This window comes from Zonotrichia albicollis, chromosome 10, assembly GCF_047830755.1.
Source record: "Zonotrichia albicollis isolate bZonAlb1 chromosome 10, bZonAlb1.hap1, whole genome shotgun sequence".
NCBI classification, from domain to species: domain Eukaryota; kingdom Metazoa; phylum Chordata; class Aves; order Passeriformes; family Passerellidae; genus Zonotrichia; species Zonotrichia albicollis.
Window position 1 is genome coordinate 1,544,958 of NC_133828.1, and position 13,906 is coordinate 1,558,863.

A 13,906-nucleotide genomic window follows, 5' to 3' on the forward strand; every position below is an offset into this window, starting at 1 on the left:
TGCAGAGTTTTGCTGGGCACACACAGATTTTCCTGGCCCCGGTTTCCATTGCAGCACAGCGAGGTTTTCACGCCAACGGAAGGGATCCCCACTGGTTTGTGTTTGTCTTTTAATTAATTACATCACCGGCCCTGTAATTAAATTTAGCTGCCCACCCTGAGTGCTGGGATGAGGTGAGCACCAAGTGTGGCGGCCATTGGTTTTTAAAGAGTGGGAGTTTCTTAAGTCCTCAACTTCTGGTTCTTGTTTTCATGTAAAAATGAGTCAATACTTATTTTCTGGGACCCCCATCTCCATGACATACCTCTGTGTTGGAGAATTTTGCTCAGACATGGCTTGAAGGAAAAAAGGCCATGAAAATATACAGCTGATTGAAAAGTAAAAGGCAGCTGTAAACAGCAAAGTTCTCAGACACATTCCTGTAAACAGCAAAGTTCTCAGGCTTGTTTTTTAATAACAAGTAAATACCTTGCCCTTGGATAGTGATGGGAAAGCAGAGTGACAAACATGGAGGCCTTGGATGAGAAAAACAAGTTTTGGTCTCAATAACAAACCACAGGTATTGAAAACAAAAGGAGGGGTTGGTGCCTAATCTGTAGCCAATAATGAGCTCGGGTTTTGCAATATGTATGAATTAATTAACACGGTTATAAAATGTGCATGTTGGATCAATAAATCGGAGTTCGATGCTGATCAAAGGATGGGTCGACTCCCTTCGCTTCCTCACTTCTGGTAGTAACCTGTGAGTTAAACCTGCTTTGTGCACCTGGACCAGGGAGATGTTTGTGTTGGGGCTTGGAGTGAGCCTCACTAACTCTGCCGTGGGTTTTGTGGGGTGTTTTGGGTGGTTTCTGGAACATCCCTGGCATATGGCCCTGCAGCCATGCCCGTGCCTGCCTGCCCTCCCTGTGCTGTGTCAGGAGGGACAGGGGGGGCCTCGATCCTCCCGGGAGCTTGCACAGGGCTGAGCACTCTTGGGCTGCTTCTGAGCTCAGGCTCCAGCCTGTGATGGAATTGCCTTGGGGGAAAGGGAGGATGGGCTGATGGAACCCCTGAAAGGGCTGGGGGGGTTCAGCCTGGGGAAGGGGAGGCTCTGGAGAGATCCTGGCAGGGCCTGAAGGGGCTCCAGGAGAGCTGGGGAGGGACTGGGGACAAGGGATGGAGGGACAGGAGCCAGGGAATGGCTCCCAGTGCCAGAGGGCAGGGATGGGTGGATGGATGGATGGATGGATGGATGGATGGATGGATGGATGGATGGATGGATTTGGGATTGTTTTTAGCTAAGCTGAATTACATTAGTTGATGAGAGAGAGAGAGAGAAATAAATAATAAGTTGCACAAAAAATGAATTCACAGGAGCCCAAAGTATAAGGGCTGTGGAGTAAGCAACAAGTCTTTCATTGCCTTGAATAATGTAATTATCTGGAAAAGCCTGTTTCTTTCAAATTGCCAAATCTGGTGTCAGCTGAACTCACTGAAGCCCCACAAAGTTCCTCTGTCTCCCAGAGGGATTGGGGTTAGATAAGGGTGGGATTGGTGATTTGTCCTCCTACCTGTGAAATTGTGGGCACAGGTGATATCCCCAAATGACCAGGCTGCTGCTCTAAGCAATGGGAAATATATATATTAATACTATATATATATATATAGTATTAATATATATATTATATATATTATATATTATATATTATATATTATTAATATATTATATACTATATATTATTAATATATTATATATATATATATTAAAACTATACTAAAAGAATAGAAGAAAGGATTTCATCAGAAGGCTGGCTAAGAATAGAAAAAGAATGATAACAAAGAATTGTGACTGACTGAGAAGTCTGGACAGCTGGGCTGTGATTGACCATTAATTAGAAACAACCACATGAGACCAATCAAAGCTCTACTTGTTGCATTTTACAGCAGCAGACAATCACTGTTTACATAGCTTCTCCGGAGAAAAAATCTTAAGGAAATGATTTTTCAGAAAATATGTCTGTGACACCCTTTCCATTAACAAATTCTCCCTTTAGGAACATCCTGGTGTACAAAAAAAGATAGGAAATGGCTTTCCTCTTTCTGTATCTCTCATTCCCTCTTGCAGTTTCAGCAAGTGGGAGCTGTCAGAGCAGAACTCACTGCTCTTGGTGCTGAGCAGACAGCAGTGTTTGTGTTGGATTGTTGGGCAATATTCTGTCAATATTCCACAATATTTCTGGCAATAATCCTGATCTCCAATCAAACATTTCAAACAGAACCCAAAATTCAGTACGAGTTTGGCTCCTTTTCTGCCCCTCTCGCTGCTATTTGCAGACGGGTGCCTGATTTTGAGTGTGATGCTGCAGCTCAGCACCCTGTGAGTCACAGTCCTGGGGCTGCAGCTTCCAGATAAGGCACAGGCTGCCGGGAGAGCCTTGGGAGAGCGGGATCATGCGGCTGGGATGTACCAGTGCTGGCACTTGGCACTGGGCACCGCTCAGCCTGGCACCCAGAGCAGCCGGGGGTGGCCTGGCAGCAGCGGCTGCTCTGCCTCAGCCTGAGCTCTTCTGACGGCAGCAAATGAAGCAATGCTCAGCACACACCAGTGCAAACCAGTGCGGGCACTGGGTGCCCAGCACAGGGGTCTGATCCAGCTAAATCCCCTCACTGAGCTGGGCTGGAGCACCAGACCTGAGTGAGCAAACTACCAGCAGTGCCCCAGGGGTGCCCAGGTGGGTAGGAGGGCAGTGGTCCCTGGGCTGTGCCAGCCCCGTGTGACAGCCCCAGGGCACTGCTGGGCACCTCCCGGGCTGGGGACAGCTCTGGGACAGGAGGGACCCTGAGGGGCTGGAGCGGGGCCAAGGAAGGGAACAGAGCCGGGCAGGGGCTGTAGAATCCCTGAGGGAGCCGGGCAGGGACTGCAGAATCCCTGAGGGAGCCGGGCAGGGGCCGCACAATCCCTGAGGGAGCCGGGCAGGGGCCGCACAATCCCTGAGGGAGCCGGGCAGGGGCCGCACAATCCCTGAGGGAGCCGGGCAGGGGCCGCACAATCCCTGAGGGAGCCGGGCAGGGGCTGCACAATCCCTGAGGGAGCCGGGCAGGGGCTCAGCCTGGAGAAAAAGAGGATCCAGAAGGGAAAAGCTCTGCAGCAGAACCTTCCTCAAACTCCCCTCACTTCTTTTTTCCCTCACATTTTCCATTTTCTCCCACTTTTTGATTTTCCCCTCATGGCAGGAGAGACCCTGAAGGGAACCCAGCTGGGGAAGAGGCTGGAGAATTCCTGAGGGAGCTGGGAAGGGCTTGGCCTAGAGAAAAAGAGGATCCAGGAGGGAAAAACTCTGCATCAAAGCCTTCCTCAGACTCCCCTCATTGCTTCCCCCCTTCATGTTTTCTCCCACTTTTTGATTTTTCCCTCACAGCAAGGGGCTGATGGGCTGGAGCCGAGCAGGGGCTGCACAATCCCTGAGGGAGCCGGGCAGGGGCCGCACAATCCCTGAGGGAGCCGGGCAGGGCTCACCTGGAGCACAGGAGGATCCCCAGGGATCTTTTCCCTCTCTGCAATTCCCTGCCAGGAGGGCACAGCCGGGCGGGTCGGGCTCTGCTCCCAGGGAACAGGGACAGGAGCAGAGGGAGCGGCCTCAGGCCGGCCCAGGGCAGCTCAGGGTGGGCCCAGCAGGAATTTCCCCATGCAAAGGGGGCTCAGGCACTGGGAGGTGTCTGGAGCAGGCCTGGCCCAGCGCTGTGAGTTCCCTGCTCTCTCCTCCATCCCCGAGGAAGCAGAAGGAAGAGCAGGATGTGCAGCTTCCCAGCTGGGAAGAGCTGAGCTGCTGCCAGCTCCTGATGCCACTGCTCAGCCTGGGCATGCTGCACTTTTTCCAGCTCAGGATCCTGAACTCTGCATCTTCCCAGCTTTTCCCAGCCCTTCCCAGCTCTCCCTGGGTGCAGGATGTCCTGGAAGGAATTTTCTGCTGTGTTTAAAATCACAGCTGTGGGTGAAGCTCCTGTTGGCAAATCCTGTTCTTGGCCTGAAGCAAATCTGCCTTTCCCCGAATGAGTGTGGAACAAGGAAAGAGCACAGGGTCACCAGTGGTTCTGAGCCAGCAGAATCCTGGTGGATGTGGATCCACAGGGATGGACAAGGGTTCACAGGGATGGATGTGGATCCACAGGGATGGACAGGGATTCACAGGGATGGACATGGATCCATAGGGATGGATGTGGATGTACAGCAATGGCCATATATTCACAGCAGTATTTAAGAATATGTGACTTTCCATGGACAGTAAGAATATTGAATTCTACAGTGCCTGTGCTGCAGGATATAAATCAATGTAGGAAAACAAAGAATAGGGATATAATGCTGTAGAGTGGCTCTGTTGGAACACACAGAGCCACAGACTGATCAGGAGTAAATATTCTCTGTTTTGCAAGGTTAAAGCTCTGGTTTTCCACTGGCCCCAGTGGGATGCTGGAGTCAGGCTGGTCTCTATAAAGAGAGGAGCCACTCCACTCTTCAGGGCTTGCCAGGTATCCTGAAAAATGTCAAAAAAAGGCAAAAATCCAACTGTGGCAGCACCTTCTTTGCCCCCTTGCAGGCTGATGCTCTCTGCTGCTGCCTGAACATGCTGCTTTCATGTCATATCAATACAGAGCTGTTGAGCAGCTTTAATAATGTCATTTTTGCCACTTTTCCCCCCTGGAAGCCCAGAAGAAACCTCTGTGGGAATGGGAACAAAGCTCTTACACAACAGAGCATATTCATGGGGAGGGATGATTCAAACCAAGCTTTATAATTCCTTAATTATATTTGATGTGACCTAACCCTTGACAATCCTGGGTCTGAGGCTGTCAAACAGGATGTGAATATTATAAAGACTTTTGGACAGTGCCCAGAGCTGAGCTGGATTTTTACTGTGTCAGTAAGAATGTGAAGGAGAGAGGTTTTCTCAGCATTTTTGTCTATGTAAAAATCACTCCAAAACTACAAAGAAACCAATTACTTCTAAAGTATTTTTAAAATTTTGGGTGGGGAGGGGGTTTCTGCTTGTTCCCTCAGTGTTTTCTCAGTGAGCTGGCTTTCCTTTCAGGGCTCAGCAGATTCGTACACGAGCAGACCCTCAGACTCTGATGTGTCTCTGGAAGAGGACAGGGAAGCAATCCGCCAGGAAAGGGAGCAGCAAGCAGCCATCCAGCTGGAGAGGGCCAAGGTGTGTGCTGCTCACTGACCATGGAGCTCCTTCTGTAACATTCAAAACCACACAATCACGGGGATTACATGTGGTGCTTTTTATTAAGTGCTTTTTATTCTGGGAATCGGGGTGTGTTCAACCCAAATCTGACTGACCATACATCCGAAATGATCATGTTTTATATTCTATCATTACATAACTTTCATGTTAATTATTAAACTTATATTGTTCTATTGTATACATAAATGTAGCCCCTCTCTGAATTTCCAACATAGTTTCTCACTATTCTTCTTATGGTTATATAATAATTACTTTTAATTACTAAACAATCATCACATCTGACAATTATATCATTTATCATATTACGCAGGTGTAGTTGATCTGGGAAAGCACAAAGCCTAACGTTTTAGATTCTATCTTGAACTTTTTCCAGGGTTCCTGCTGGTAACATCCACACTTCCTTCTGGAATGCCTGGGCAGTTCAGTCAGAGTATCTGCAGAGAAGGTGTTTGGGGAATTTGGTGTAAATCCTCCTCTAAATGGGGATGTTCTCCAGGGAGCTGAGCTCTGCTGGCCTGGGTGAAATTATTAGGGCTGAATTTTTATGGATGAGAAGTTCCCAGCGTTTTTGAAGGGTTTTTTTCTGTTTGTAGTCCAAACCAGTAGCATTTGCTGTCAAGACCAACGTGAGTTACTGTGGGGCTCTGGATGAAGATGTTCCTGTCCCAAGCACTGCCATCTCCTTCGATGCCAAGGACTTCCTCCACATTAAAGAGGTAAAACCCAGGAAAAGGGGATGGAAAAGGGACTCTTTCTACAGCCAAGGGCTTTGATTTGAACAGCTGAGCCTTATCCAGGAGGGCACAGTGAGGATGAGCTGGTTCTTCATCCCTCCCTGGGGTGCTTATCCTGCCCTTTTGCAACACTTGGTGTTACCAACATGTTGGAATTTCATCACAGAGGAAGGAAATAATGCCCTTTATTATTGGAGTGAGCTGGGAGGGGGAAAGTTAATGAATGCACTGAGGAGAATAGCAGGAACTCCATCGCAGGGCTCAGGGAACAGGAAACACATCCCACCCTTTACAGTGGTGGGTTCAGATTCTTTTCATCAGAACCAGTTTGTGGTGGATCAGAGAGGGTGCAGGAGAAAGGGATTCCATGGAGCAGCACCAGGTCATGCCAGGTCTTCAGAAAAACACCAGATAGGCTCCCTTCCAGAGAGGAAGTAACACTTAGGATAATGCAGTAAGCAAAGAAAATCCTGAAGAGGACAGATGCAAAAATAAGGGAAAAAATGGAATAAATGAGCCCTGAGTATGGGCTTTGGTAGAGAAAATTGCATTTTATTGCATGCTGAGCATATTTTATGCAATTTTTTATCTGAAGTGAGCCCTCCACATTTGCATAACCCCCTGTTGTGCTGTGGATTGGTACAGAGGCTTGCAGCTTGCAAAAGCACTTTTTCATCTCTGCATTTTGGGTTTATTTTGGGGTGTTCAGTGCTCATCTGTGTCTTTCTTTGAACACGTGTTCATCATCACTCCAGAGCACTGATCTCCCTTAGACAGAGCACATTCAGGAGGAAAACACCTGCTGCTGCCCCTCCTCTGGTGCTGGAGCAGGAATTGCTTCACACCCCCTCTCCCTGACAGGGAAAGGCAGTAAATTCCCTTTTCCAGTTTTTAATCTTGGTTTTCCTGGACGTGGCCGCCTTAATTGTCAGGGCACTGATTGAGTTGCACACTCCAAGCTCCTGGCATGCTGCCCTGTACATTTTTGCAGACAAGTGTCCCAAATCCATGCCTTGGCATTCCATGAGTTGTCTCCCAAGGTCTAAAATGCCAGGATCACAGTGCCACTGAGCTGGAAACCATCTGGGTGCTGGTGTTTGTCAGCTCAGCCTGCCTGGAGCTGGAGCTCAGCAGGATTTGGGGAATGGCTCCCCATGCTGCAGAGAGGCTTGGCAGGATTTGTTTGTTCAGTGATTCCAGGGTTTGCAATGTTGCTGAGCTGGGTGCAGAGTCAGGTCACCCTCTGGCAGTGAGTGAGGAGCTGCTATTTTCAGGCTGTGTCCTGTGTGTCTCATCTGTCTCCTCCAAACTATACATTGTGTGCCTGCCTAAAGGATGAAATGGCAACAATTCCTGACGGAGCAGAAGGAGCCATGGGCATGGCAACCAGGGGAGGGAACGTGCTCCTCCCACACACAGGCTGACAGAGGGGAGGGGGTGAGCTAATGCAGATAAATCCCGAGTTCCTCACTGCAGCCTTGGCATTTGTGTGTTCAGGTGCTCTCAGCACAGCCCAGGCTGCTTTGGGATGGAAGGCACCTTGAATGGGCAGGGACATTTCCCCTGTTCCAGGTGCTCCAAGCCCTGCCCAGCCTGGCCCTGGGCACTGCCAGGGATGCAGGGGCAACCACAGCTGCTCTGGGCACCTGTGCCAGGGATTCCCACCCTCCCAGGCAGGAATTCCTGCCCAGAATCCCATCCTATTGAAGTTCACCATATATTGAAGTTGGAGGGGAGACGACCCACCTTGCGTTGGTCAGCCATCGACTCCGATTTATTAATCCATCAATCACTTTTTATAACAGTGTTAATCAAGTTCATGCATATTGCAAAATCTGAGCTCACAATAGGTCAGAGATAACATACCAACTCCTCCTTATGTTTCCAATACCAAGATTTGGGTTCTCAAAATTATTCTTGCTTTCCCAAAACAGCCAAAGATAGAACATCCACTTGTTATGAGAAAGCTGCCTGAGAACTCTGATGTGCAAGGCTCTCAAGGCCTTCATGTTTGCCACTTTTACCTGTAGTTAAAAACAACCTGAGAACCTCTGCTGTTCACAGAAGCAGGCTGTGAGAATCTGCTCCTCACAGCTGCCTTCCAAGCCATCCCTGAAAAAATCTCCAACACCATCCCTGCCCTCTGGCAGTGGGAAGCAATTCCTTGTGTCCTGTCCCTCCATCCTTTGTCCCAGGTCCCTCTCCAGAGGGGCTGATTCTGATCCCATGGCTGGAGGCATCACTCAGATGTCCATGAAGAAAGATTCCCATGGTCAGGCTGTGCCTTTGGAGCCAAAATGGAGCAGGCAGTGCCCTTGGAACTCAGGTGTTGTAGAGCCAGACTGGTTTGGGTTGGAAAGGACCTTAAAGCCCACCCAGTGCCACCCCTGCCATGGCAGGGACATTTCCCACTGTCCCAGGTGCTCCAAGCCCTTCCAGCCTGGCCAGGTCTGTCCCTAATGATGTCCCACAGCCTCTCAGTTCACTGATTTCCAGCAGCAGGATGCTGAATGCTGAAGGATCTGTCTGGTTCACAGACTGGAAGTAGTTCTGTAACTTAACATACTTCAAATAAAGCTTTGCTCACTGCCACTGTGTGAATCAAGGTCAGAACAGCAGGAGCAATAAATACCTAACTGGAATGATCAACTGGAACCTCTTGCCTAAATATATAAAAGAGGATAAAGAGGTTTTTCAGCTTTGCATTCCCATCATTTTTATTACATGTTCATATTTATGATTGGGTTCATATTCAGATATCTGGGTTGATAAAAACCCATTTATTTTTCAGGGCTGGGTCTCTGTGTTGCAGAGCCATCCCCAGGCACTGCTGCACCTCTGACAGCAGGGCCTGGGTGTTTGTGTGTTCCTGCAGGAGCTGCAGTGCCTGCAAATGTGGAGCCAGGAGCAGGGATATCTCCAAGAGGAGATCTCTGTGATGGCTTTTCCCTCGAGGCAGCAAACAAAACCCATTCACTCGTGCTGCTCCTAATGACTCCAGAGCCAGTTGTGATAAGCAATGTTTCTTTTGAGCACCGAGCTGCCTAATGAAGCAGAACAGAGGAGAGGCTTTTCAGATAGTTTTCTTCAAAAGCTCTGCTGGCAGCAGCTACAACAAATCCTTTTCCACTCCAATATCTACCAGGATCCCGCTTTTCATTTTGCCATCATTAGGGACAGACCAGACTTTCAATAAAGCAGAAGAATTTATGTTACTAAAGGTCAATGATAAAATGCTGTGCTTTAGGTATATATTGAAGTTTCTTCCTAAAGGTGAATTTCTCTTCATCTGTCATAACCTGTTAATAACATTCCTACAAATCCGTGGAGAGGAGGAAGGGAAAGTGGTGATCTTTTGTCTAGACCATTAAATGTGACAAGCAATATTTGATGGGAAGCTGGAGGTGTTATTTTTGTGTTTGCTGCTGGGAGGTTGTTTGGTGGCCTCAGCTCAAAGAAATGAGTTCTGCTCATTAAATCAACCTGGAAATTAAATCAGCAAGGGCCAGGACAAGGGGAAACGGCCTCGGTGCTCTGCTCTCACACTTGAGCCTGGTTCATTATGCAGAGTGGAGTTAAGGAGTGTGGGTGACTGTTGGGAAGGATGAAAACTGGACAGGAAAGCCTCACAGATATGTGTGCTTGGCAGAAAGCTCTGAATGTAGAACCTGAGACCAAAATAGAGATGGAAGCAAGTTTTGATACAGAAGAATAACAGATGTGTAAATTGAGGATTGCTGAGCCTGTCTTGCTGGACAGCTAAGAAGGGAAAGGTTATGTCAAGTTGGAAAGAGACTTTGATAAGCTGACCACAAACAAAAAGATGTTTTTACCAAGCAGAAAGATGCCACAGGCAAACAGGACGTGTCCATGTAGCAAGTAGAAAAAAGGTTTTAAGAATTTTCCACTGCAAGAAAACTGAAAAACAGCTTTAAGCTTAAACTGTGCCATACTAACTCATGTGATTGATAGTAGTGACCATAATATGTTAATGACAGTAGTCATGATAGGCTGTAGGTAAAAGTAAAGATATAGATTGGTTTTTATGTATTAAGATGCTCAGCAAAGAAAAGGGTATAATGCAGTGTAACCAAAATGGAAGGGTTTTCAGGCTTGGCTGCAGCTGGGGCTGTCAGGCTCTGTCAGCCATGCCCCTGTGTCGACAGAAGGAGACCAGGACATCCAGTTGATCATCACAGGCCCAATTTTATTGATCAGCACAGCGGGTTAAATACAGTTCGTAATTAACTTCATGCATATTGCAAAAGTTGAGCTCAGGATTGGTTAGTTACATATCAGCAGTTACACCTACTTTTACATTCCTATGGTCCTACTTTTGATACTTTCTGCATATTCTTAGGAGATATTCAGGACTAATCTCTACTCCCTTTCTCCATGTTGCAGCAAGGCCACTGATTGCAAGCTGCTGACATCTCCTTTCAGCTTGCTGACTGCTGATTTCTCAGCTTGACCAGTGGCAATATGTCAGCATGGCCTTTCTCAGCTAACCCACTATTAATAAAGCTCTCCACACCCCTGGACTGCAGTAACAGTTGGTTACCTGCAAGAGGAGGTGCCAGGGGAGGGAACTGGGGAGCTGAGTGGGCAGGAGCCTTGCTGTGTTGCAGAAATACAACAACGACTGGTGGATAGGGAGGCTGGTGAAGGAGGGCTGCGAGATCGGCTTCATCCCGAGCCCGCTGCGCCTGGAGAACATCCGCATCCAGCAGGAGCAGAAGAGGGGCCGCTTCCACGGGGGGTGAGTGAGCACAGCCTGTCCTTGCAGAGCCCCCCAAATCCTCCCTCAGCCTGGGCAGTACTTCCAAAGGTCTCCTGCTGCTGCCTGGCTGCAGGGCTGGCTCTGGGATCCCCACTGCAAGTGTGGATTTGTGGGGAGGGGGAGATGTTGGTGATGAGAAACAAAACGGGTCTGACTTCAGGGAAGAGCAGGGAGGGATCATGACAGCAGTTTCTGAGAGTTCTGTGTGCCCATGGCCTTAAGTCAGCTTGGGCTCAAAGTCTCCCAGATTTTTCCCAGCTTTTCTTCTTTTTTCTTCCATTTTTCTCCATTTTGGCCTATAGTGGTGTTCACAGGGGTCCCAGGATGAGGGAAGAGATGAGAATCTTGACTCCACGTTTCAGAAGGCTGATTGATTATTTTATGATATACATTATATTAAAAGAAAATGATATATTAAAACTATACTAAAAGAGTAGAAGAAAGGATTCCATCAGAAGGCTGGCAAAGAATGGAAAAGAATGGAATGATAATAAAATCTTGTGACTGACCAGAGAGTCTGAGCCAGCTGACTGTGATTGGCCATTAATTAAAAACAACCAACACTGACCAATCCCAGATGCCCCTGTTGCATCCCACAGCAGCAGATAACCATTGGTTACATTTTGTTCCTGAGGCTTCTCAGGAGAAAAACCTAAGGAAAGGATTTTTCAGAAAACATCGTGGCTACTTTGGCCCAAACCAGACTTTGTAAGATCAGCTTTGCCATCCTTTATTCTTCAGCTTCCAGCCTGAGGTTTTTGAGTGTCCACCTGCTAGACCTGGAGATTGCAAATCCCTGGAAAAAGGTCTGGGAGATAAACCTGGGAAATGCTTTCAGAATAGTTGAACAGCATCCAAATTTCTCCTATAATTTTTGACACAACTTCAGGGGCAGCCAGCGGGTTTCAATATACAGAGAGATTACTGAGCTCAGTGAGATGCTCCTGGATTTGTATGATAAAATTCCATATTATAATGATAAAACAGTTAATATTTCGCTTTTTTAGTTAGAGTCATTTATGTTGGTATGACCTTGTGATTCCTCATGGGACAATTCCTCCCCAAAACCTCCCACATTTTGGGGTGCCTGCTGCTAATGGGGTCTTTCTGCTGCTGCAGGAAATCCAGTGGGAATTCTTCTTCCAGCCTTGGAGAGATGGTCTCTGGCACGTTCCGAGCCACACCTACAGCCACAGGTAAGACAGGATTTATTCAAGGAAACCCTTGCTCATAATTCTGTCTGAAAACCCTACATGAGCAATGCAGGTTCTCCCCTTTGCTGAGTTACTGAGGTGTTTTCTAACAAAGTGTTTGCATGCACAGGGCAGGAGGACAGCTATTCCCAGCCTGCTGGAGCTGCTGAGGGCTGGGAAAAATCCTTGGGAACAGTGGAGCTGTCCCAGTGTAATGCACAGATTGCCCAGTTTAATATATTATATAGAATGCCCAGTTTAATGCATGGATTGCCCAGTTTAATACACGGATTGCCCAGTTTAATATATAGAATGCCCACTTTAATATATAGAATGCCCACTTTAATGCAGAATGCCCAGTTAAATGCACAGATTGTCCAGTTTAATGTATAGAATGCCCAGTTTAATATATAGAATGCCCACTTTAATGCAGACTGCCCAGTTAAATGCACAGATTGTCCAGTTTAATATATATAATGCCCAGTTTAATGCAGAATGCCCAGTTAAATTCACAGATTGCCCAGTTAAATGCACAGATTTCCCAGTGTAATGTAAAGAATGCCCAGTTTAATGTCCAGATTGCCCAGTTTAATGTATAGAATGCCCAGTTAAATGCACAGATTTCCCAGTTTAACGTATAGAATGCCCAGTTAATGCATAGATTTCCCAGTGTAATGTATAGAATGCCCAGTTTAATGCCCAGATTTCCCAGTGTAATGTATAGAATGCCCAGTTAAATGCAGAGATTTCCCAGTTCAGTCAGGCCTGAGCAGAGGGAGGTGCTCAGACAGAAATCAAAGTGCTTTGGCAAAGGGATTTCTGCTTGCCTGGGTGTGTTTTAACCAAGTTCTCATTTGGTCTTCTAGCAAAACAGAAACAAAAAGTGGTAAGTAATGCTTTTGTTTGCATTTTATTTCCTCCTAATTCATCATTGCCAGGATTTCCCTGTGGATTTGTTTGCCTGGTGATCTGAAGGGCTGTTGTTTTTTCCCTCTAGACAGAACACATTCCCCCCTATGATGTGGTGCCATCAATGAGACCTGTGGTGTTGGTGGGCCCATCCCTCAAAGGCTATGAGGTATGGACTGAGGTGTTTGCAATTAATTCAACCTTCATTATCCCTGATCATCCTCAGTAATTCTGTGTGTGGCTCAGTGCAACTGGTTTATGATAATTTCAAGTGATTTAGCTTAAATAATCACCAAAATGTTCTGTGAGAGCTGAGGGTTACTTCTGGCTTGTACTGTTTTAAGCACAGTGCAAATCCACTCTTTTCAGTGCACTCATTCCTGATTAAATCAAGTAAAAAGGAGAATTAGTGTCTGCTACAAGAAGTCAAATTAATGAGCTGGACTCTACACATGAAAAATATTCATCAAACCAGCCCATGCTTTGAACTTAATTAGCAAAACATTTGAAGGAGCTTCCTTGTTGTTCTCCTTTTTTCACTTTATTAATAAATTCAAATATTTTGCAGAGGAACCTTTAACCCCCCTAAAAGATTGCCCAGGTGGGAGTGGGCAGGATAACGTGCCCAGATAACCAGGACTGGTTTTTTGGGCTGCTGCAGGTTCAAGTGAGCATTTCCCATTTCCCACGTGCTAAAACAAGCAGAGACTTTAGCAGGGCAATTCAGGGAGCTCAGCCATGTGGGAAGTGCTGAACCAGGAGCTAAATGAACATAAAATCAAAGATACACTTCATTAAGCTTAATTAATGTTGTCAGTAATTGATAGGATATTATTAACCATATTGGAATGGTTCTTTTGGGGAGGTGGCAGCCCTGGCTTTTGCAGTGTTCTGGCTTTGTTTGTATGTGAGAGTGGCTGGAGGTGCAGCTCAGCAGAGCAGGTACTTCATGTTCTGCTCTCTGCCTTTTCATTTGATGGGGAACTTTTCTGACAGGAGTCAGTTCCCTCTGTGCTGCACCACAGATCAATTTACCTCTCGAGTTCGGAGGGGAGAGAG

At 47.0% G+C, this 13,906-nt stretch overlaps 1 protein-coding gene across 5 annotated transcripts in view; it reads left to right on the forward strand.

Moving 5' to 3' along the window:
- CACNB4 (calcium voltage-gated channel auxiliary subunit beta 4) overlaps positions 1-13,906 on the forward strand; it is a 91,711-nt gene that overhangs the window by 60,046 nt on the left and 17,759 nt on the right. For all 5 annotated transcript variants that reach the window (XR_012581862.1, XM_074547783.1, XM_074547782.1 and 2 more), the window contains 6 exons: positions 5,070-5,189; positions 5,825-5,947; positions 10,594-10,724; positions 11,865-11,941; positions 12,805-12,824; positions 12,936-13,016. Coding sequence is in view for 4 of the 5 variants with exons in the window: in XM_074547783.1 (XP_074403884.1) it covers positions 5,070-5,189; positions 5,825-5,947; positions 10,594-10,724; positions 11,865-11,941; positions 12,805-12,824; positions 12,936-13,016 (552 nt within the window). In the remaining variant the exon portion in view is untranslated. The remainder of the gene's footprint in view (positions 1-5,069; positions 5,190-5,824; positions 5,948-10,593; positions 10,725-11,864; positions 11,942-12,804; positions 12,825-12,935; positions 13,017-13,906) is intronic.